A 25735-nucleotide genomic window follows, 5' to 3' on the forward strand; every position below is an offset into this window, starting at 1 on the left:
GCCTGGGGGTCGAGGGCCCCGGCCCCAAGGGGGCCTTGCTGTCTGGGCCCTGAGCTGTTCAGAGGCTGTCCTCCTCACTGCACATGTGGTACACTTCCCAAAGGGGCGAGTCCTTCTAAATTCAGAATCATAATTTTAAGGTCACAACCCCTTCCTCCGTCCTGCCTCAGTTTCTCGTCCTGCTGACAGCACGGCCTGCACTGGGGAACCGTCCCTCCAGTGTTTTCCAGGGCAGGGCTCTGCTGCTTGGTTCACTCCGTACCTGAGGTGCCGATGGAGGGCCTGAAGGCCAACGAGCCGGTGGAGCTGAGGCGAGGGGTGGGGCTTCAGGCACCAGGAACAGCCCCGTCGGGGACGCAGGTCCGGGATGAGGCCTCTGGGCGTCTCCCCTTCACACACAGGTTACACAGCAGCAGCCCTGAAACACGTGAACACAGCTGAAGGGACCAGATCCCTGGGCATCTCTGACGCCATCAGTCAGGACCAGCACTTCTGGTCAGCATCACAGCACACGCCGAGTGGTTCAGACCCAAGTCCCAGCCGAGACCCTGCCTGGACGCATGTGACCGTCACCGTGGAACCACAATGGGGCACAGGCCGCGCTGGCCTGGGGCCCTGAGGGGCAGAGGGAACACCTCACAGAAACAACTCATCCTTTTATAAAATATTTATTCTAAAAAAATCACACTGTACAAATTCAGATAGAACATTCTCAAGGCTCATATTTATAAAAATGTGAACAGACTGGAGTTAACGAACAAACCTTCGTTGCTTCTTTCTAAATTAAGAAGGAAAAAGTGTTCCTTTTTTCTAAGTACAGTGACAGCAAATGTCTAGAAGACATCCAAAGAGCCAGCCTGTAAAGTAAGGTTCACCGCCAGCTCTCCAGTTCTGTTTCCCCAGAGGAATCCGATTCTGAACGCAGGGGGAGTGGGCGGCCCTTGGGGCCCCGGGTCTCATCCATCCAGTCGGCTGCTCAGTGAGGCTCCCGAGGCTGGTTACGTACAGCGTAGAAGTTTGTGCTCAGAGAAAATCCAACACAGTTTGTTCATAATTTCCTGTTCTCTAACGAAGTGGGTCTTCTGTACACTTGTTACAAAGTTCTGTACAAAAGCACGAAGCTCCTGGGAGGTATAACTTCTGAAAGTTAAAAATGACGACACAGAAGCGTTTTCTACAGTTCAATCTGTACATTCACACGGAGGGAGGAACTCAATAAAAAAGAATTCATAAATCCCCCACCAGGGAATCCTGGCTTCTTTAAAGGTTACTTTAAAAGCTGTGGGTAAGTCCAGCTCCCACCTCGAATGGCCTCACCTTCCTGACGCTCATCCCCCTCCAACTATGAGGGGAACAACCGCCCTCCCGGCCAACCACGGCCGAGCTCACAGCCAGGGGTGCCAGGCGGGATCCATGCGGCACAGGTTGTCCAGGCTGTTGGCGGCGGCCACCAGGGTGTTCACTTTGCTCTCCCCGCCCTCGAACTGCGCAAGGTTGTGCAGGCGGGTCATGATGGCCGTGACGGCCTTCTGGACGAGGGAGACCAGCTGCTGGCTGTCCATGTTCTCGGGCTGCCCGGCGGCTGACAGAGGAGATGACGTGTCCTCCTGCGTCTTTTTGTGCCAAGCGATGATCTCGTCCCGAAGCACGGTTTTCAGGATGCCATCCACCTGGGAGGGGAGAGAACAGAACGGTCCGCACTTAACCTACAACAGCCCCGAGGGCGGCTCCCCAGTGAGTGAGGGGGCTCAGCCATGGCGGCCGACGGGCCATCAGCCTCAGCACCCGGGGCCAGGCACCACAGGCACGCGTGATGACACCCCATGGATTCTAAGCTGAGGAAAGAGGGAGGGGGAGGGAGGGAGGGGCCAGTGGCTGCCGCTCCCCCTGGGGTCAGGGAACTGTGGGAACTGGGTCCACAGGGAGGGAGGTGGTGGCCGCAGCAGGAAGGTGAGAAGCACCCGGGAGAGGGGACTGGAGGAGAAGGGCCGGGGACCCAGAGGCCAGCGGTGGCACTGACATCACTGACAAGATGGCGTGCCCACAACAAACACACCGTGCACAGGTCCTCCTGAGCCACAACATGGGACCTCAGCCCATCGTCACCATCAAAGGATGCGGGAGCTTCGTGAGGCCCCAGGGCTGCTTAAAAGTAACTTCGACTGACATGCTGAGGGTTTTATTCTGTGTTACTTGGCCCCAACAGAATGTGTTTTTAAAGGAGATTCCCACACAGCATGGTCTCTATATTAGCCTAATGTAAAGGCAGTCACTACATTTGGGCCAGAGTTTGGAGAAGGCCCAGTTCCCTCCTGTCTACACCAGCTCAGACTGTGCAGAGTAACTCCCGGTGTTTTTCCAAGTCGTAACAGGTCTTTAATATATGGAGGGCCTTCTTCACTCTTTCTAAAGTTTTCAATTAAATGCCACTCTAAGGATTACCCTGATTGCATAGAAACAACTGTTTTGAGAACTTCATATTTCAAGCCTTAAGCCAAAGTGGATAAAGTGCACTGCTGTTCCCTGCATTAGAGCAGACTCCTTTCTCTAGAAGGAACCGTAGGGCTCTTTGTTCTCACTCATGTTCATAACAGCTCATCACTATATCCCACAGCAGCACCCCACATTGATGGGCATGTGCAACCGAAGATTAAAAAGAGCACAAAGTTCTGGTTCACAGTTAAGAGATTATTCCGTAATGTACAACCTGTTCTATGTAAGTGTTTTGCGAAAGCAACTGGTGTCTGAAGCCTTCTCTAGACACAAACTGCTTATCTGGGAAAACAACAAACAAACAAACAGTAGTACAGCTGGTCTCAGAAATTAAAAGAAAAAATAAAGTAAATTGTGTTCCGTCCCCAACTGTGGAGAGACAGGATCAGGGTGAGAATGAGCTGGATTTGAATCCCTGTCTGTCCTCCCCGAGCACAGCGCCAGGCGCAGAGTGTCACAGCCCTGGCGTGGCCAAGGGCATCTGCCACGTGGCCTCTCACGGGGGGGGGGGTTCTGCCTCACGTGTCATGTCTGTTTAGGGCCTGTCACCGTAGCCCCAGTAAGACAGGAGCCATCCAACACGGACACACCTGCCCTCTTAAGCAGAAAGGTTTGCAAAATGAGAAACTGAAGGTAGCTATAAAATGGAGTAAACAAAACCAACACACAGAGGTAGTAGCTGGGGAAATTATCCAAGAGAGGCTTCTAGATTGCTCTTTGTAAACTGGGTTCAGCATCCTAAACACTCATGGACAGAGAACGTTTTAAACCCCTTTTCCCCAGTGAACGCACTGTGAATGCACAGCAGCAACAGCTCTTCCCTCCTCCTGCCTTGTCTGTAGATCAGGGGCTCCTGTGAGCCCACCACGTGCAGAGTTATCCAGTCTGTGCTCCTCACAAGACGACCCCTTACCTACCTTGAAGTTGGGCTGGGCGAAGCACCGGGCGACAGCGATCATGGATGCGGTCAATGGGCCAGAGACACCGATGGTGGTCAGAAACTCAGAAATGTTGGGTGTGAGGCGAAAAGGGACAGGACGGTTGGCATCTAAGTCTCCGGTTGCATCGTTTATATCAAATCGAAAGTAGGCCACGTTCAGTTTGCCGGTGTCCTAAAGTTCAGAAGGAGATGCTTTAGAAACTTAAACAGTAGGACGCGGATGCTACAGGAGGGCTGGCTGCTCACATCAGGTTACCTGAGCGATCTGCAGCATCTCGGGGTTGAGCCTATTGAGATGCAGGACGAACTCCGCAAAGCCAATGAGCGCGAGCTGGATGGTGAACATCTTGCGGAAGGTCCAGTAGTCGGTGGCGTTGGGGAAGGTGTGCAGAGCCCACTCCTTAAGCATGCTGCGCGGCACCATGTTGCTCTGAACTTCCTTGAGGATGTCTCGAAGGACCTGGAATGACACATCACTCCATGACTCTCCCATCTAATTCACTTATTTTTTTCCTTCAAAAAGAAAACTCTCATACTGTAATTTCTTTCTTGCTTAGCACCACTTGAGTGAACTTTGCTGACAAATACATATGCAGTGTCATTTGACTAATCATGAGGATGCACAAAATTGGCCAATTTCCCTCCAAGGTTCCATGTCTTATGCCCAAAGCAACAATGGAGCTCTGTGAATAAAAGCCTCAGCTGCATGATGTGTAATGATCTGTTTCACCAAGAATTTAGGTAATTAGCTGAATACTATAACTCACCAACTACAGAATATACCAGGCTGATGAACAGAAGATCAAAAGAATAGTTGGATACTTTGTAACCAAGAATATTAAAGACAAAAGTTTTATAAACTGAAGGAGCTAGTCCTAAAATGAGATTAGATGTTACAGAACACTTTAAACTGAATTCTGCACTGGAAGACTCACAACACTGCTTCAAACATCACATATTTAGAGATGGTCTCCAAAAAGAGTTCATTGAGTTAATTTGGCTCCTGTTAGACCAACTGGTAAGGGTACACAGGTCTCTTCTGGGCTAAGTCACACCCACGTGCTCTGAATAACCACTAGTACGCAGGCCGTGAGCAACCAAGAACCATGCAGACCTCCAATCACGCATTGTTTCTGTTCATTTCATCAGCAAGATGGAAAGAAGCCCTTCTGAGATAGCAGAATGAGGACTTCCAAAATCTACTGCTCCATAAATGCAATGAGAACACTGGCAAAAACCATCAAAACAAACTTTTCCAGAACTCTGGAAATTAAAGGTTTGCAACAATCTGAGCAACTTTTATTCAAGAAAAAGAAGGCTGAATCTTGGTGAGAACAGTGAGCTTTGTGGCAGTTTAATTGTCCTATTCCCATCCCTTCCTCCCCAGCTCCACAGTGGCCCTGAAAACGAACAGCCTTGCATCCTCGGCAGCTGTAAAAACAAGCAGGCTAACAGCCACTGGAGTGGGCAGAATCGGTGTGGTGACCCCAGAAAGGCCTGATCCCCAGAGGATGGTCACTGGTGACCTGTCAGCAGCTTCTGGAAAAAAACCCCCATTTACTGGGCTTGTCTGTTTGAACTCAGAGCACACAAGAGGGCGGCCAGACCAGGGACAAGCTGGGGAGTGAGACGATGTGGGGGCTTTGAAAAGCTCCACCACATTCCTGGGAACCCTGAAGGCCAGCCTTGTGCTCATGAGAAACCTCAGAAGGTCCACGCTCTCACTTCTGGTTGACAGCGAGATTCTGCACAAGCAGGCGGTGAAGGCTACGGCAGAGTTGTGAGCTACCCGCCCCCCCCACCACACACAGACACACACACACAGGGGGCTGCAAAAAAGGCTGAAAACTTATTGATTCAAGGCATTTAAGAAAATCTCTGTATGTGATTGGCTCAAGACGGCAGAGTAGAAGGACGTGCTCTCACTCCCTCTTGTGAGAGCAACAGAATCACAACTAACTGCTGAACGATCACCGACAGAAAGACACTGGAACTCACCAGAAAAGATACCCACATCCAAAGACAAAGGAGAAGCCACAATGAGACGGTAGGAGGGGCGCAATCACAATAAAATCAAATCCCGTAACTGCTGGGTGGGTGACCCACAAACTGGAGAACACTTATACCACAGAAGTCCACCCACTGGAGTGAAGGTTCTGAGCCCCACGTCAGGCTTCCCAACCTGGGGTCCAGCAACGGGAGGAGGAATTCCTAGAGAATCAGACTTTGAAGGCTAGCAGGATTTGATTGCAGGACTTCGACAGGACTGGGGAAACAGAGACTCCACTCTTGGAGAGCACACACAAAGCAATGTGTGCATCAGGACCCAGGGGAAGGAGCAGTGACCCCATAGGAGACTGAACCAGACCTACCTGCTAGTGTTGGAGGGTCTCCTGCAGAGGTGGGGGGTGACTGTGTCTCACTGTGAGGACAAGGACACCGGCAGCAGAAGTTCTGGGAAGTACTCCTTGGCGTGAAACCCTCCCAGAGTCTGCCATTAGCCCCACCTGGGTAGGCTCCAGTGTTGGGTCGCCTCAAGCCAAACAAACAACAGGGAGGGAACACAGCCCCACCCATCAACAGACAAGGGGATTAAAGTTTAATTGAGCTCAGCCCACCAGAGCAACAGCCAGCTCTACCCACCACCAGTCCCTCCCATCAGGAAACTTGCACAAGCCTCTTAGATAGCCTCATCCACCAGAGGTCAGAGAGCAGAAGCAAGAAGAACTACAATCCTGCAGCCTGTGGAACAAAAAACACATTCATAGAAAGATAGACAATATGAAAAGGCAGAGGGCTATGTACGAGATGAAGGAACAAGATAAGACGCCAGAAAAACAACTAAATGAAGTGGAGGTAGGCAACCTTCCCAAGAAATAATTCAGAATAATGATAGTGAAGATGATCCAGGACCTCAGAAAAAGAATGGAGGCAAAGATCGAGAAGATGCAAGAAATGTTTAACAAAGACCTAGAAGAATTAAAGAACAAACAAACAGAGATAAACAATACAATAACTGAAATGAAAACTACACTAGAAGGAATCAATAATAGAATAACTGAGGCAGAAGAACGGATAAGTGACCTGGAAGACAGAATGGTGGAATTCACTGCTGTGGAACAGAATAAAGAAAAAAGAATGAAAAGAAATGAAGACAGCCTAAGAGACCTCTGGGACAACATTAAACCCAACAATATTCGCATTACAGGGGTCCCAGAAGGAGAAGAGAGAGAGAAAGGACCTGAGAAAATATTTGAAGAGATTATAGTCGAAAACTTCCCTAACATGGGAAAGGAAATAGCCGCCCAAGTGCAGGAAACACAGAGAGTCCCATACAGGATAAACCCAAGGAGAAACACACTGAGACACATAGTAATCAAATTGGCAAAAATTAAAGACAAAGAAAAACTATTGAAAGCAGCAAGGGAAAAACGACAAATAACATACAAGGGAACTCCCATAAGGTTAACAGCTGATTTCTCAGCAAAAACTCTGTAAGCCAGAAGGGAGTGTCATGATATACTTAAAGTGATGAAAGGGAAGAACCTACAACCAAGATTACTCTACCCAGCAAGGACCTCATTCAGATTCAATGGAGACATCAAAAGCTTTACAGACAAGCAAAAGCTAAGAGAATTCAGCACCACCAAACCAGCTCTACAACAAATGCTAAAGGAACTTCTCTAAGTGGGAAAAACAAGAGAAGAAAAGGACCTACCAAAAAAACCCCAAAACAATTAAGAAAATGGTAATAGGAAAAAACATATCGATAATTACCTTAAACGTGAACGGATTAAATGCTCCAACCAAAAGACACAGGCTTGCTGAATGGATACAAAAACAAGACCCATATATATGCTGTCTACAAGAGATCCACTTCAGACCTAGGGACACATTCAGACTGAAAGTGAGGGGATGGAAAAAGATATTCCATGCAAATGGAAATCAAAAGAAAGCTGGAGTAGCAATACTCATATCAGATAAAATAGACTTTAAAATAAAGAATGTTACAAGAGACAAGAAAGGACACTACATAATGATCAAGGGATCAATCCAAGAAGAAGATATAACAATTAAAAATATATATGCACCCAACATAGGAGCACCTCGATACATAAGGCAACTGCTAACAGCTATGAGAGAGGAAATCGACAGTAACACAGTAATAGTGGGGGACTTTAACACCTCACTTACACCAATGGACAGATCATCCAAAATGAAAATTAATAAGGAAACACAAGCTACAAATGACACAATAGACCAGACAGATTTAATTGATATTTATAGGACATTCCTTCCCAAAACAGATTACACTTTCTTCTCAAGTGCACATGGAACATTCTCCAGGATAGATCACATCTTGGGTCACAAATCAAGCCTCAGTAAATTTAAGAAAACTGAAATCATATCAAGCGTCTTTTCTGACCACAACGCTATGAGATTAGAAATGAATTACAAGGAAAAAGACGTAAAAAACACAAACACATGGAGGCTAAACAATACGTTACTAAATAACCAAGAGATCACTGAAGAAATCAAAAAATACTTACAGACAAATGACAATGAAAACACGATGATCCAAAACCTATGGGATGCAGCAAAAGCAGCTCTAAGAGGGAAGTTTATAGCTATACAAGTCTACCTCAAGAAACAAGAAAAACTGCAAATAAACAATCTAACCTTACACCTGAAGAACTAGAGAAAGAACAAACAAAACCCAAAGTTAGCAGAAGGAAAGAAATCATAAGATCAGAGCAGAAATAAACAGAAACAAAGAAAACAATAGCAAAGATCAATAAAACTAAAAGCTGGTTCTTTGAGAAGATCAACAAAATTGATAAACCATTAGCCAGACTCATCAAGAAAAAGAGGGATGGGCTTCCCTGGTGGCGCAGTGGTTGAGAGTCCGCCTGCCGATGCAGGGGACGTGGGTTCGTGTCCCGGTCCGGGAAGATCCCACATGCCACGGAGCAGTTGGGCCCGTGAGCCATGGCCGCTGAGCCTGTGTGTCCGGAGCCTGTGCTCCACAACGGGAGAGGCCACAACAGTGAGAGGCCCGCGTACCACCAAAAAAAAAAAAAAAAAAGAAAAAGAGGGAGAGGACTCAAATCAATAAAATTAGAAATGAAAAAGGAGAAGTTACAACAGACACAACAGAAATACAAAGCATCCGAAGAGACTACTACAAGCAACTCTATGCCAATAAAATGGACAACCTGGAAGAAATGGATAACTTCTTAGAAAGGTATAACCTTCCAAGACTGATCCAGGAAGAAAGAGAAAATAGGAACAGACCAATCACAAGTAGTGAAATTGAAACTGTGATTAAAAATCTTCCAACAAACAAAAGTCCAGGACCAGATGACTTCACAAGTGAATTCTATCAAACATTTAGAGAAGAGCTAACACCCATTCTTCTCAAATTCTTCCAAAAATTGCAGAGGAAGGAACACTCCCAAACTCATTCTACAAGGCCACCAACCCCCTGATACCAAAACGAGACAAAGATACTACAAAAAAAGAAAACTGCAGACCAATATCACTGATGAATATAGATGCAAAAATCCTCAATAAAATACTAGCAAACAGAATCCAACAACACATTAAAAGGATCACACACCATGATCAAGTGGGATTTATCACAGGGATGCAAGGATTCTTCAATATACGCAAATCAATCAATGTGATACACCACATTAACAAATTGAAGAATAAAAACCATATGATCATCTCAATAGATGCAGAAAAAGCTTTTGACAAAATTCAATACCCATTTATGATAAAAACTCTCTAGAAAGTGGGCATAGAGGGAACCTACCTCAACATAATAAAGGCCATATATGACAAACCCACAGCAAACATCATTCTCAATGGTGAAAAACTGACAGCATTTCCTCTAAGATCAGGAACAAGACAAAGATGTCCACTCTCACCACTATTATTCAAAATAGTTTTGGAAGTCCTAGCCATGGCAATCAGAGAAGAAAAAATAATAAAAGGAATACAAATTGGAAAAGAAGAAGTAAAACTGTCACCGTTTGCAGATGACATGATACTATAACATAGAGAATCCTAAAGATGCCACCAGAAAACTACTAGAGCTAATCAATCAAGTTGGTAAAGTTGCAGGATAGAAAATTAATGAACAGAAACCTCTTGCATTCCTATACACTAATGATGAAAAATCTGAAAGAGAAATTAAGGAAACACTCCCATTTACCATTGCAACAAAAAGAATAAAATACCCAGGAATAAACCTACCTAGGGAGACAAAAGACCTGTATGCAGAAAACTAGAAGACACTGATGAAAGAAATTAAAGATGATACCAACAGATGGAGAGATATACCATGTTCTTGGATTGGAAGAATCAATATTACGAAAATGACTATACTACCCAAAGCCATCTACAGGTTCAATGCACTCCCTATCAAATTACCAATGGCATTTTTTTTTACAGAACTAGAACAAAAAATCTTAAAATTTGTATGGAGACACAAAAGACCCTGAATAGCCAAAGCAGTCTTGAGGGAAAAAAGCAGAGCTGGAGCAATCAAGACTCCCTGACTTCAGACTATACTACAAAGCTACAGTAATCAAGATAATATGGAACTGGCACAAAAACAGAAATATAGATCAATGGAACAAGATAGAAAGCCCAGAGATAAACGCACACACCCATGGTCAACTAATCTATGAGAAAGGAGGCAACGATATACAATGGAGAAAAGACAGCCTCTTTAATAAGTGGTGCTGGGCAAATTGGACAGCTACATGTAAAAGAATGAAATTAGAACACTCCCTAACATCATACACAAAAATAAACTCAGAATGGATTACAGACCTAAACGTAAGACCGGACACTATAAAACTCTTAATGGAAAACATAGGACGAACACTCTTTGACATAAATCACAGCAAGATCTTTTTTGATCCACCTCCTAGAGTAATGGAAATAAAACCAAAAATAAACAAATGGGACCTAATGAAACTTAAAAGCTTTTGCATAGCAAAGGAAACCACAAACAAGACGAAAAGACAACCCTCAGAATGGGAGAAAATATTTGCAAACAAATCAATGGACAAAGGATTAATCTCCAAAATATATAAACAGCTCATGCAGCTCAATATTAAAAAAAACAAACAACCCAATCCAAAAATGGGCAGAAGACCTAAATAGACATTTCTCCAAAGAAGACATACAGATGGCCAAGAAGCACATGAAAAGCTGCTCAACATCACTAATTATTGGAGAAATGCAAATCAAAACTACAATGAGGTATCACCTCACACCAGTTAGAATGGGCATCATCAGAAAATCTACAAACCACAAATGCTGGAGAGGGTGTGGAGAAAAGGGAATCCTCTTGCACTGTTGGTGGGAATGTAAATTGATACAGCCACTATGGAGAACAGTATGGAGGTTCCTTAAAAAACTAAACATAGAACTACCATATGACCCAGCAATCCCACTACTGGGCATATACCCAGAGAAAACCATAATTCAAAAAGACACATGCACCCCAATGCTCATTGCAGCACTATTTACAATAGCCAGGTCATGGAAGCAACCTAAATGCCCATCGACAGACGAATGGATAAAGAAGATGTGGTACATACATACAATGGGATATTACTCAGCCATAAAAAGGAACGAAATTGGGTCATCTGTAGAGATGTGGATGAATCTAGAGACTGTCATACAGAGTGAAGTAAGTCAGAAAGAGAAAAACAAATATCGTATATTAACGCATATATGTGGAACCTAGAAAAATGGTACAGATGAACCGGTGTGCAGGGCAGAAATTGAGACACAGATGTAGAGAACAAACGTATGGACACCAAGGGTGGAAAATGGCAGGGGTGGGGGTGGTGGTGTGATGAATTGGGAGATTGGGATTGACATATATACACTAATATATATAAAATGGATAACTAATAAGAACCTGCTGTATAAAAAAAAAATAAAATTTAAAAATTCAAAAAAAAAAAAAAAAAGAATATCTCTGTAAATCACTGGCTGGCCGCTGGGCTAACTGAGGAGACGCCTCAGTGGCTGCACTTGTGTGAGGAGTGGTCAGGTCCTCTAGGGAGAGTTGATGAGTTTGGTTTTGGATATTCCTCAATGGCATCTTGGAGAGAATTAGCCCAGGAAAGTCACTAAAATGAACAAACAGCAACAACACGAACCTTGGGGGGAAGGATGTGATTTCTAGAGTTGCCACATTATATTATCCGAAACATCCAGTTTTCAACAGAAAATTATGAGGCATGAAAATAAGCAGGACAACATGGCCAATACACAGCCAAGGAGGTGAAGTCACCTGTATCAAGTCACTTACACCCAGAACATATGAAGAATTCTTAGAATCAACAATAAAAAGACAAATCACCCAATTTAAAAACAAGCAAAGGACCCGAACAGACTTTTCTCCAAAGAAAATACACAAACAGCCAATTAGCAAATGAAAAAATACGCAGCATCACTGGTTATCAACCAAAATGAGCTAGCACTTCACACCCACTAGAATGGCTATAATCAAAAAGACAGACAATACTAAGCACTGGCAAGACTGTGGAGAAATTAGAACCCTCATATATTGCGGTCACTTTGGAAAACAGTTTGGCAGTTCATCAGAATGTTAAACATAAGAGCTACCATATAACCCAGCAATTCTACTCCTAGGTATATATCCAAGAGAAATGAAAACACAGGCCCACACAAAAACATGTACACAAATGTTCACAGCAGCATTAATCATAACAGTATAAACAAGCTAAAGTCTATCAACTCATGAACAGATAAATTAAATGTGTTATATTTATACAAGGGAATAATCAGCAATAAAAAGAAACAAACTACTGACACATGCTACAAAACAGATAACCTTGAGAACATGCTCAATGAAAGAAGCCAGACATTGAAGACCACATGTTGTATGATTCCGATCACATGATGCATCCAGAATAAGCAAATTCACAGAGACGAAAGATCTGTGGTCACCAGGGGTGGGGACAGAGAAGAATAGGGAGTGACTAGTAACAGCTATGAAGTTTTTTTCCGGTGATGAAATGTTTTAAAGATAGATAGTGGTGATGACTAACTCTGTGAATACTGAAAACATTAAATCGTACATCTTAAAGGGGAAATTTTATGGCATGTGAATAATATCCCAATTATAATACCCAAAGGTGTTATAAAAAACTGCAAAGGATGAAGCAGCAGAGTTAATAACAAAACAAACTAGGGGACAAAGACTAAGAAGAGGGAACCAAGCTGGGATTATTTGTATTGTCAGCATCTCCAGCTGGCCCAGCAGGACCCTAGCACTGTTTCTACGCTGGACCAGTCATCAGCTCCATCTTTACAAAGTGACAGGGCGTTCTGAGGTAGCTGTGTATTTGCAGATGGGAGGTGCTGGCTTCCACACTGTCAAAGGTACATGCAGCCTGAAGAATCCAATCCATTCATCTTCCACAAACACCCCAAAACTGCCCATGCTCCACAGAGGCCAACCAGAACAGAGGAATCCCACCTGCCTAACTGGCAAGAAGGTGGAGGCGTACACAAGACCCTGCGCCCTGAGCACTGCCGCGGTGGGTGAAACGAGCACCTGTGGGCTCCATCCACCTAAACCAAGGCCTCTGGGACCCAGATTAATGTAGACCAGTCCCCGGGAGAACAGAGGCAAGTCAAGCTTCCAGCTCTGGGGTGTCTCTCCTAGAAACCGTGAGGCCCTCTCGGGAAACACAGGAAGGACGCCAGAGGCATCCAGAGAATGGCCCAAAGTGCTGCATTTTGGTGACGCAGACAATTCTGGATAAAACCTTCTCATCCAGGGGCCACCCCTGCCCTGCTATCCATCAAGGGCAGGAACCTGCAGATGGAGAGGGACCTTCGTCCACCTGACGGGTGCAGCCGAGAGCTGTCCAGGACTCGGCGGGGGGCACTGTGCTGCCACCCTAGGCGACAAAAACAGCCGGCCTGACGTGTTTCAGGGTTCCCCACTTTCTGTATTTTAGAATGTACATGTGGTACAAAGACTGTGTGGTACCTTAAGGCCTTGCAGCAAACCAGACAAATGTGAACACTATGTGGGGAGACAGCCTCCCATCACCTAGACCTGGTTTGTTGGCCAAATGAACCTGCCATGAAGTTACTTTTAAAATTCTGATATCTGGGCCTCTCTGCAAGTGCAGGTAAAGGACTACGAGGCTCTGCAAGGTTGAAACGTACCTCTCTGTCCTGTTACAACAAATGGTCTGCGGCAAATGCCCCTTCACCAAGGCCCACGGCCACCTCACCAGTCCAACTGGACCGCCTGCCCAGCCCTGGCCCCGGTGCCCCCGCACCTGGTGGCTGGCCTGCGTCCCGCGCGCCTGCACGGTGGCCAGGCGGTCGTAGTAGCGGGAGATGGGGTTGTCGTGCTCGATGCCCTTCTTGGCACAGCGCTGCTTGTAGATCTCCACCAGGGAGAGTGAGGATGGGTTGTCCTCCACCAGGCGCATCTGCGGGGACACGGCCACCACGCGCGGGACTGAGGAGAGAAGGGAGAGATGGGCAGATGAGAGTGGGGCCCACAGGCCAGCGCTGGGGCAGAGGCGAGGGTGAAGCTGGGAGAGCCCGGTCACATGGCGTGGTGGCCTCAGCCCATGGCCTGAGGCTCCGTCTAGCAGGGCCGGAGCCTAAGCTGCCCGTGACCTGCGTTTACGGCACAGGTGACCAGGAAGGCCTCACTAGGCAACCTCACGAGAAGAACAAGGAGGCTGTGCCGCCAAGTGCTCTGGAGCTAAGCGGCGCAGCTCTGAGCCGAGTCTGCTGGCCTGCGGGGGGGCGGCGGGCACACGACGCCTCTGACTTCTAATCGAGAGTTGATTCAATCTAACGCCAGTTAAAGAAAGCATGGCTACTGGCCCGCTGCCTTGGCTTCGACCCATGAAGAAATTCCTACAGGACTCCAGGGGACGTACATGGACCACCACCTGGAACTAACCAGGAGCTTGTTTCTTTGGAAGCAGTAAAGAACAACCAACTAGCACAGCTGGGACCAACACGGTAGATCACGTTACATACATGTGAAAATGCACACAGCTTTCTACAGACCTATTTTTTTTTTTTAATATACTTCTTATTTTGGGGATGTTGAACTTAAGGGCAAGAGATTTTAGGTCAGAATAGGCTGGATCACAACTTAGTTAGCAGAAGAAAGTTCCATACAGGACCAGATAATATGCGTTGCAATGGGCTCCTAAACTGGGGATTAATGCTGAAGTGTAACAATAGTTCCCTCCTCTGGGTGGGATTACAGGCAGCTCATCTACACCCCTTACTACAGGCTCACGATTCACCCACAACTTGGTTCTGGGAGGACCTCACTCGAGGTTGCTGGTTGCTGCCTGCCTGAGATTTCTGTGGCCTGCCCGGGGCTCCTTGACTCCCAGGCAGCACCTCAGGCGGTGCCCACACACTGCAGGCTGTGTCCCGGAGCCACGTGCCGTGAGCACACGCCCAACAAGCCCTCCGCTCAGCTGGGCATCACCAGAGCCTGGGAAGATTCCTGGGGAAGTGAGGAGGGCCGTGTGCACGGGCCCGGGGCATCCTTCTCCAGACAAGTCCTCGTTGGGTGCCCGTCCTGCGGGGAGGAGCCTCAGGCCCCAGGGGTGGAGGCGTCCCCTCCCTACAGGAGCAGGGCCCGTGCGGGCACCAGCCCTCAGCCTATGGCCTGCCCCCTCCTGGTGGGGCTCAGAGACTCGCAGTTGCTGACACAGATGGCACAGGCTGCTGGGTGTCGCCATGCAGCCCCTGGGCAGCACTCGTACCTGTGAAGAATAAGTGCCTCTTGGTGGTTTCCTTCCTCTTTTCCAAGCAGGGGTTGAGCAGGCGGAGCAGCTGCAGCACGCGCTCCTCCCGCCGCGACTCCGTCAGGCAGGCGTCATTCATGACCAGGTATGGGTAGATCTTTCCGTTGTGCCCGCGGATGTACAGCCTCCTGGCTGCCGTGTTGTGCTTCTGCACAATCTCCACCCGGGGCATAAACCTGCCGGGAGGAGTGGACAATCAGACACCAACGCCCTGAGCCCCAACTTCCAAGCCTTTCCTTTGAGAAGAAAATGGAGCTCTACAGAAGCGGCTGCCAGAACCGTCCTGGAAAACAGACTGTACGACAGCAGTGGTTTGTCATTTACACCCCACCTCACTGCGACAAGGTACAGGTCGTGCCACAGTATCGGAGGGAAAATGAGAGGAGGAAGAGAAGGCGATGCTGGAAGTTTCAAACAGGCACGCCGAGGGTCCAGCCTCAGCAGCCAGAGACGGGTGCTAACTGGCCCAGGAGTCCAGCAGCCACAAGAGCGCGGGCCCCACTGGCTGGCGCTGGGGCAGAGGACCAGGTGCCCGAGGAGCGAGCGTGGGCTGTGGGCCCGAGCACGCTGACGGCAGGAAGGGGAGGGGGTGGCCAGGACGGGTCAGGTTTGGAGGAAATACCTGGCCATTAAGGGTCGTCCCTTCACAGCTCACTTTACATTTTAAATAAGATGCAACTTGCTTCGCTCTGGTAAATTTGACCATTGTCTGATTCTTTTGAATCCTGTGCTTTAAGAGTTTACAGAAGACTGCGAAACTATACTTTGTCAAGTTCCATGGGGATTCAGAAAGGGTTCTTTTGAGAGCAAACACAAGCTTGACTCCAACAAGACACTGAACCCAGTGGTTAGACCAGACCCTTTAAAGGTACTCATATCCCGGAGCAACACTGTGTCCTCTCCCGTTTTGGGGGAAGGAGTGCAGAGGGGAGGGAATTACAGTGTGACCCGCTGGCCAGGTCTGCCTGGGGGTCTGCTGGGGAAGGTTTTGGTGATCCCAGGCCAGGTCAGGTTCACTCACCGAGCGATCTTGATGTAGTAATGTGTCGGCTTTGGCATCAGAAATTCCCCAGGAATTTCTACCTCAGCTGTCTGCGCTGAGAAATTGCTCAAAAACCGGCACTTTTCTTCTATGAGGAAGAATTTTGGAAGTTGCTTGGTTTTAGCCTCCAGAATTTTGATCCACTTTTTCAGTTTAGAAATAAGATTATGAAGCTTCATGGAACCTGGAACACTGAAGTCAAAATCTGCAAAATAAAATATGATTAGAAACATTTTTAGTCATTTGGGCTATTTCTAATTCACTACAAAAACCACAGCTCAAGCACCTCCCAGGTAGGAAACAGACACATCTCACATCTAGTCTGCAGCAAAGCACTGTAAGTCACAGGACGGATATAAATAGCATGGACCCTCAAGGATTAAGTTAAACAAGGTAGCACGCGTTAAGGCCCTCAGCACAGCACGTGGCTACTCCAGCAGTTCTAATCATCACGCCCACGCGTGACCTCAACTGTGTACAGGGTCATCAGTTTTATGAAAGTCAATGTACTTAAAAAAAAAAAAAAATTTATTTATTTATTTTTGGATGTGTTGGGTCTTTGTTGCTGCACACAGGCTTTCTCTAGTTGCGGCAAGCAGGGGCTACTCTTTGTCACAGTGCACGGGTTTCTCATTGCAGTGGCTTCTCTTGTTGTGGAGCATGGGCTCCAGACGCGTGGGCTTCAGTAGTAGCGGCACACAGGCTCAGTAGTTGTGGCGCACGGGCTTAGTTGCTCCGCGGCATGTGGGATCTTCCCGGACCAGGGCTCGAACCCGTGTCCCCTGCATTGGCAGGCGGATTCTTAACCACTGTGCCACCAGGGAAGCCCCTGAAAGTCAATGTACTTTTATTGTGTGGGGTTTTTTTTCACAGCATTTCTTTGGTTTCCCTTTAACTCTAGCATGACTTCACACGAGCAGGTGGCTGGAGAGGTCCCCATGAACCAACACGAGGCGGCAGGTTTCCACCCAGGCTCCCCAGCAGAGCTACGGCAGAGGCCACCCAGCCAGGACGCAGGCAGCTGCACACAGGGGCTGCTCCTTCTCAGCTCTGGATCAGGAAGGTGTTACCAAGCTCAGGCCTGACATTCATGTAATGGATTTTTGTTTGTTACTTTTTGTTAACTTTTATTTTGAAATGAATATAGATTCACAGGAGTGCAAAGAAATGTACAGGGAGGGCCACACACCCCTTTCCGAAACCAAGGCATTGGCATAACCCCCAAGGCTGATTCAGATACGTGTCCTGTGTGTGCGCACGCGTGCACGTGTGTCTCCGTGAGATGCCATGTAGGGAGCGCCAAACCAGCACCATGACCAAGCTGCTCACCGTCCATCACCACAGACGCCCCGATGCCTCTCAGAGCCACAGCCACCTCCTCCCCGCATCCCTGACGCCTGGCTACCGCTACTCTGGTCTCCATCTTGATTATTATGTTATTTCACAAGTGTTTCATAATTAAGCAGCATGCAGCAGGAATCCTTTTGAGATTGGCTTTTTGCAGTCAGCGTAATTTCTTTGAGGTTCGTCTAAGTTGCTGTTAACTCCTCTTTATTTGCTTTATATGAGTATGGAAATACCACACGTTGTGTATCCATTCTCCTCAGAGGGGCATTTGGGTGGACTTCAGTTTGGAGCTATTACAAATAAAGTGGCTATCAACACTCGGGTGTAAGTTTTTGCTTGTAAATAAGTCTCTGGGATAAATTTAGTGTACTGTTTTGAACTTCCTTCTACCTCCTTAAAGACTTGGAGCTAGTAGCCAATGCATGCAATGTTGCTGGAGATGGAGGGACATCTCTCCTCCACTCTCTAGACCAGAACACAGTGCTAAAACCCAGAGACGGTCCTCCCTGGGGGCACATGACGAGAGGCGTTGGACAGCTCTTGATTTAAGTATCTGAAACTCGCTACACGTTGTGGTTGGTCAGAGCCTCATAGCTGTCCTTCTTTCAAGTTTCAGTGTTTGTCATTTTTTTCACATCAGAATCCGGATGACTTGTTCCACTTCTAATTCTCTATTTCAGACCACATTTGATTTAATGATCTGGACATTTTAAGATAAAGATACACTAAAATATCACTTCTTTTAAGTAATATATGATGGCTTCCATGAAACTTTCATCTCAGACTCTTCCTTTTTCAGAGGATGACAGACCACACAAGCACGAGCTCCAGGGGATGCAGCCGTGCCTGTGTGTACACTGGGGGGACGAGGGTCCCTACGACAGATGAGGATTTGGGCTGAGGGAGACGGGACCGTTCACCTCAGATCATACAGAAAGAGGTGGGGCTCCTGTGGGTCTAGGGAAACGCGTGAACCTGAACTGGGGACAGGATTAGAAACACAACCTCCTTATCATCTTGCCACCAGAATCCACTACAGGTCTGAATCTTATCTGTCACCTCGGGCCCTGCACCATTGGGTCTTACTGCCTCACCTTACCCTGTTGCGTTTTCCCATGAAAACCAAGCAGGAGGGACGGGGGAGCAGAAGCAGGTCTGTCCTCAAACCTCGTGTCTAACCTGACAGGGAGCCCGGTGCTCTGGCCCTGAAACCTTGACCTTTCACCGGAGGGAAGGACGTGCAGTCCCAGGCAGGGAATGTCAGTTTCCTTGTGATCCAGTCTGTGTTTTAAACACAGTCTAACCAGCTCGCCCGGTACTGTGCTCATGAAAACGAACGAATGTGGTTAACTTAGATGCTAAGACAGAGGAAAAACGTTGAGTGGGAGCTCCCTTGGATCAGGACTCACCAGTTGTGAACTGGCCCTTCAGCTTCTGGAAGACAGGGTCCTGCGCGGTGGCCTGTGCGCGCCGGGCCAGGGACTCGGAGGCCGCGCTGGAGAACATGGTCGAGACGTTGGACACGTTCTCCAGACCCACCCCGAACGTGCTCACCAGCTTCTTGACGAAGTTGAGAGTATGGGGCGTAATCTTGGCATCCGACACTGCTCCACTTTTCTCAAATGCGACAGAGTAGCACTTTGCCAGGCCCTGCTGGAGCTGCCTGAGAACCTGGGGGAAAGAGACCCGAGGCAGCTCGCACAACAGAGCTCTCCATTCAAGCAACCCACCCACCAACCAAAAAGCACCTGCCCCGCCCACCCGGCCCCACCACTGACAAAGCTCTTCTCGGTACCTGGTGCACAGCAGGTGTTAGCACCAGACTGTGCAGAACCGGGGGGCCGCCCGGACACTCATGCCATGAGCTGTGTTCTTAACAATGAGAAGCAACTGTCCTGAACATTTAAAAAAAAAAGACCCAAGACCCCACTTTTTGCATCATACACATACCTTTCTGTTGAGCAACCAAGGAAAAAAACCTATTTTCAGATCACTTCAGTGTACTCTGCACACACACAAAATAACACAGTACTAACGAGGGGCCTCGTGGCCAACCAGACAAATATCTGGGCAACAAAGTCTGATTATTCTATCACCACCACTAAGGTTGTGGCCTGAGAACCAGCTCCCAGCTCCTGGAGACGAGTGGCTGGTGAGTGAGCCCTGCCCACACCACCGCTGCTCCCTCATCAGTGGTGGCATTTCAGTGATTAAGCTCATACACGCGAACAAAATAAGCATTTTAAGGCCAGAGATGGCTTTCTCAATCTCATCTTCTTTTGAAGTCTTCTGCTTCCAATATTAAGGCAGCACTAGTGTGCAGACATGAAGTATTTGCTGTTCCACCATTCAATCCAACAACAAACACACACACAACCAGGCAGGTAGTCTCAAGAGAACACGGCCATGAAAGCATTCCAAATGATCCATCCCCTCCGCAGGATGCCAGCACCCCCGAGACCACATCACATACCTCCTCGTGCCAGTTTTCCCGGAACCAGACCATCTGATCGACGATGCCTTCCAGGGAAGACAGCAGGGTCGGGTGCAGCTCCCGCTGCATGTGCATGATTCGGCTGCAGCGCCACATGGGGGCCGTGGCTCTTATGGGCCCTGGATCTGATGCAGAATGGGACTGGTTACCCACTGAACTTGGCTGCTGCTGTCCAGAATCTGAGAGCAACACACACAACGCCAATGTCAGCGCCAAACTGACCGATGGGAGAGTCGGTGCTCTAAGGACCCACCGGCCAAAGGAACGCTGGTTCCTGCCGGCGTGGGACACATCCCGGGGCGCTTCCCAGGGGCTGTGTGGGAGGTGCCCTGGCTCTAACGAGAGGGCACTGCGGAGAGCGCGGCCCCTACAACTGGGCTTCCAGTGGTTCCAGAAGGCGTATGTGTTGAGAGAGAAAGCAGGTATGGCAGCACGTAACTGGTGGGTCTGGGTGAGGGTGTGCAGGCTTCACTGGACTCTCTAACTTCAGTGGAAGTTTGAACATTTTTTTAAATGTCTGGCAGAACATTTCAAAATTCATTCCTTGTATTACAGCTCAGAGAATCTAGAAATAGTTCACAAGTCAGCCTACATGTTTTCATCTAGGTAAGCCAAACCACATGTATAAAATGACATCTTTGAAAAATACAGTCACTCGCTATATAAGAAATATGTTGTAGGGACTTCCCTGGTGGCGCAGTGGTTAAGAATCCACCTGCCAATGCAGAGGACACGCGTTTGAGCCCCGGTCCGGGAAGATCCCACATGCCGCGGGAAGATCCCACATGCCGCGGAGCCCGTGCGCCACAACTACTGAGCCTGTGTTCTAGAGACCGCGAGCCACAACTACTGAGCCTGTGTTCTAGAGACCGCGAGCCACAACTACTGAGCCTGTGTGCAACAACTACTGAAGCCCGCATGCCTAGAGCCTGTGCTCCGCAACAAGAGAAGCACCGCAATGAGAAGACTGCACACTGCAAAGAAGAGTAGCCCCCACTCGCCGCAACTAGAGAAGGCCTGCGCGTAGCAATGAAGACCCAAGGCAGCCAAAAATAAATAAATAAATAAATTTTTTTAAAAAGGAAAAAAGAAAAAAGAAATACGTTGTAGAACCCCCTTTGCTCGTTTTTTTAGCTTCAGCTCTCTTAGAATAAAAAAAATCTTAACTTTCAAATGACCAAAACACGAATCTACCCAGGTACCCAGGAGGTTGGAGCTAACACGCTGCGCAGTCCTCACCCACCCCGCACAGGACCAGGAGATGCTGCCATCGTCCAGTGGATGGAGTCACCTTCCTAGAAAGCCTCTGGCCTCGCAGCATAAATGTCTACACATTAAAAACGTGGTGAAGCAAGTAAACGTGGTGTTTACAAAGCACCATGCTTAGTGGGTAACTGAAACCATTAAATTATTTCTTTATGCACCAGAGCTATTCAATATAGATTAAAAACCTCTACTTTGAGTATGTTTTTACATTTGGTGAGATTGATTTCTATGCTGATTCCCCTGACAGCTGAAGATATTCCTTATAACACCGTAACTGACGTTTATACTGTTTACCAGGATGCATTTATAACTAATGAGGCAAGTTCAACTTTATAATTATCTATACCTAAAAATTTCATATATTTTTTTCTACTTAGGGATTGAATCACTCAGATAGATGAACACCCTATTACGTTGCGGCAAAGGAGAACCAGAAACTTCACTGGGAGATCAGGTTTTATCTTCCAGACCCAGTGTCCTCTCAGGGACTAAACACAAGACCGGCCCACATGCTGGAAAGGAGCTGCAAGCGAGCATGTGTCCGCGGCAGTGGGGACCTGGCCGCTGCACCCCCCAGAGACGTACCGCTCTTGTAGCGCTCCCGCTGCTCTATCTTCAGGGTCAGGTACAGGGTCCGGATGGGAAAGTAGACGGCTTGGGGATACACTCGTCCAACCTGCTCTGAGACAGTCAATCATGAGTGGGATGCTGGCCTGCACTTGGCCACACCACCAACCTAATACACACGAGGCCGGATTAAACAGCAAGTCAAACATCTAGTTTAGCTTTAAAATATCCAAGAAAGAGCAACATGGTGTATTTCATCAGTTCTGCCCCAGAACTACTGATGACAGAGGGAAACCACACTTTCATTTGATTCAGTTAATATGAGGATGACAAACACTCAAGTCCCTGGATCTCACTCGGGCAAATGACAGGAAAACACAAAATGACACCAGTCTTTATTCACCAGGAACTGTGAGCTGATTCTAGCTGACAATGAGGCTCACTAGCGAGTAATTTTACTCTGCATAACTGCAGGAAGGAGGAGACTGAACTTTTTCTCTTTAAGGTAAGACGTGACAGTTTTACCAAATTGGGGTTATTGGCTCCTTCAAAAGGGCTGAGCAGACATTACCCAGCTCTGCCACAGGGGGGCTGGCTAATGTACATTAAGAGATATTCAGTGAATGACAATACCAAATAAAGGGAATCTACACCTTGACAGATAAACTCCAAGCGAAATACCAGTCAGTACCCAGGAACATAGCTGCAAGCTCTCAAGGGAAAAATAAAACCACTTCTGGGTACCGTGTAGATGATGCACCACATGTGAAGAACAGACAGAATGGGGAACAAGTAGCATGTCCCCAAATGCTTGGTTATGACGCTGTTCACATGTGAAAAATTATATATATGACTGTAATTTTATAAGCAGCAGCACAGTCAAAGGCACTCGATCCCAGACCGACTATCCAAATCTCTATTGTTCAGGCCCTTCCCCTCTTGGTCTTTTTGCAGGAGAGGGACAATCTGGAGCCACTCTCAAAATAAGGGTAATGAAAGCCCTTCTACAGGACCCCGGGCCCCAGTCTGTCTGACTCCCCAAGCCCACCCAGTGCACACAACTTGCAGCCTCGGCAGCTGCAGCTGAACAACTAACTGTACAAAGGGCAATAAACACCACAGCTGGGCTGAGTTTTCTTCCGAAGGAAAGCTCTGAAGAGCAACTAGCACACAATGGGATTTCAGCCACAAAGTATCAACCAGATACACACTCACTGTGAGTACTCACTAGTGACCTTACATTTTAAGAGAATGTTTATTTTATGTGTATCTTATGTGGCAACACGTTCAAGGAAAGAAATGACCATTTTAATACTGTAACTCTAGCAGATTATTCCACGCCAACCCTGATACACTCTTCAGTCACTTTTAGTTGTGCTTTATATCAAGTGATATCTAATTGTGTACACCTTCCCATATGTCTTTGAGCATGCGCATTTCCTTTCTGGAAAAAAAAAAAGGATGTGAAATGAAGACAATTTTTTTGTGATCAAAGATGCCTTGCTATTCCCACCTGGCTAATCAGGTTCAAAAGCAGCTTTCCCTCGGAGCCAACCAGACAGGTGAGCAGCTGTGGGATCCAGGCCAGCCACTGGATGGGTGGTACACCGATGCAGTACTTGTCGACGGCATCTGCCAAAGTATTTTTGTCATCATCAAAACTCAAGAGCCACAGCACCTAAGACAGAAGGGAAAATTCTAGAGTTGAATGAAAATTCTAAAGCTCTGATCAAGTGACCTTTCCCCCCACATTAAAATACCATATAGAGTAACTTCACTGGCGTTGTGGGAAAATATCTATAAAACGCCCAACAATATTGCTAAACCTAAACATACATCTTATAAATAAAACTGAAAATTTAAATATAGCTTTCATCCAGATTTAGCTTTAATGCCCACTCGTAACTGACCCAATCGGCTGGCTAGTGGTGGCCAGTGTGACCCCAAGGGGTTTCAGCCTGCTACTCCACACTTGCAATCTCTCCAGAACAAAATGGGCTTCTGCTAAAGATCTCAGGTGACAACACCCTCGTATAAAGTAGGCCCCGTGTTGGCAGCCTGGTGTCCAGGGACGTCTGAAACAATTACATCTAAAAATAAGCAAACCTGGAGTCAAGACAGTGAGGTGGTTTCCTGGTGTGACTACAGTCAGTCTGTTTCTACAGTCGGCTTTAACTACTAGGTGCTGATGTTCAATCCAAATTTTGATGTTAAATCAAGGAATTCTAAAAACTCCTAACCTTTAATGGACAAAACAGAAAAGCAGAACTTATTCTTAAGTTTCTGCAAGAATGGAGTCTGGGTTGTACTGATGTGTTTCCCGGGAGGGCTGAGAAGGCTCAATACTGGGGAGGACACTTGGGCTCAAGCGGCCCCCCACTGGGCCCAGGTCAATACTGGCCTTGTGCCCGGCACTGTACTGGGGGCCCTGCGGATGACAATGCAGGTGACTGCGACCTCACCCTGCAGCGTGTGCAGAAACCAGGGGATTCAACGTCACCTGTGACTAGAGCTGACCTGCTCCGTGACTGTGTGCATGGTCCCTGCAGGTGAGAGATCAGAATCTAACAGGTGTCTAGCAGGTAAGCTCTCTGGGCAGACCCCTCAGCAGTCTGCAGGAATCTTTGTCCAGTGTGAGGTCCCACAGCAAACACTGGACTTGAGTCCTAAGACCCAGACTCTAGGTTCAGTTTTGCTGCTTAGAAGTCCTTTGACTCCAAGTTATGTCCAGGCCTCCATTTTTCAGCTTGAAGTAGAACTGTGGACTATACTTCAAAAGGTGAAGGGAAATGAGAGGTAAGGCATGAAGAAATGCCTCATGCCCAGCACAGATCAGTAAGCTGCTGAATTTTCATCTAAACTTAAAGGCTACCGGGTGGTCTTTGGTCAAAGGTAAATTCTTTCAGTCTCACCTTGGCTAAGTATTTTCTTGATTTGCTCTCATTCTGATGCCGGCACGCATGCAGGTAACAGGTAATGGCAGACACTCCAAGATGCAGCTGCCGCTCCTTCACAAAGATGTTTTCCAGGTAATCGCCCCACATGGCCCAAGCTTTCACCAGCACATCGTGCATCTGCACAGCTGCAGAAAACGCTTTGTTTGCTTCCTCAGACCTGTGAAGACACAAAATCAAAACAAATTTTAGGTGAACATCATTTAGTATAAAATCAACCATTTTAAAGTGAATAGTTCCATGGCATTTGGTACCTTTAAAATGTTGTGCAACTGCCACCTCTGTGTAGGCCACAAACATTTTCATAACCCCAGAAAACCCCGACCCATGAAGCAGTCACTCTCCATTCCCCCAACCTCCAACCCTGGTGACCACTGACCTGCTTTCTGTCTCTATGGATTTATCTACTCCGCACATTTCTTACTAATGGAACCATACATTGTGATTTTTTGGTCTGGGTTCTTTCAGTCAGCACTGTGTTTCTGAGGCTACAGGACACGTTAACACTTCATTCCTCTTTATGCTGAGTAATATCCCAATGTCTGTATACACCACATCTTGTTTATCTATTCACTTGAGTTGTTTCAATACTCTGACTATAGTAAACAGTGCTGCTGTGAACCTTCACGAACAACTACCTGCTTGAGTTCCTGTTTTCAACACTTTTGGGTAAATGCCTAGGAGTGGAATTGCTGGGCCATATGATAATTTTTTGTTTAGTTTTTTGAGGACCTGCCATACTGTTTTCCAGTTGACTGACCCCTGCTCTAA

At 47.1% G+C, this 25735-nt stretch overlaps 1 protein-coding gene across 1 annotated transcript in view; it reads right to left on the bottom strand.

Annotated features, from left to right (window-relative positions):
- Nucleotides 1–652: 652 nt before the first annotated feature.
- TRRAP (transformation/transcription domain associated protein) overlaps nt 653–25735 on the bottom strand; it is a gene marked incomplete at its 5' end in the record, with an annotated part of 109579 nt that continues 84496 nt past the window's right edge. The window contains 12 exons of the mRNA XM_079720276.1: nt 653–1140; nt 1318–1670; nt 3411–3605; nt 3690–3893; nt 13786–13970; nt 15253–15470; nt 16316–16541; nt 19093–19354; nt 20157–20356; nt 22029–22119; nt 23524–23688; nt 24923–25124. Of these exons, the coding sequence (XP_079576402.1) occupies nt 1386–1670; nt 3411–3605; nt 3690–3893; nt 13786–13970; nt 15253–15470; nt 16316–16541; nt 19093–19354; nt 20157–20356; nt 22029–22119; nt 23524–23688; nt 24923–25124 (2233 nt within the window). The 3' untranslated portion in view covers nt 653–1140; nt 1318–1385. The remainder of the gene's footprint in view (nt 1141–1317; nt 1671–3410; nt 3606–3689; nt 3894–13785; nt 13971–15252; nt 15471–16315; nt 16542–19092; nt 19355–20156; nt 20357–22028; nt 22120–23523; nt 23689–24922; nt 25125–25735) is intronic.

This window comes from Hyperoodon ampullatus (assembly GCF_949752795.1).
Source record: "Hyperoodon ampullatus genome assembly, chromosome: 14".
NCBI lineage: Eukaryota > Metazoa > Chordata > Mammalia > Artiodactyla > Ziphiidae > Hyperoodon > Hyperoodon ampullatus.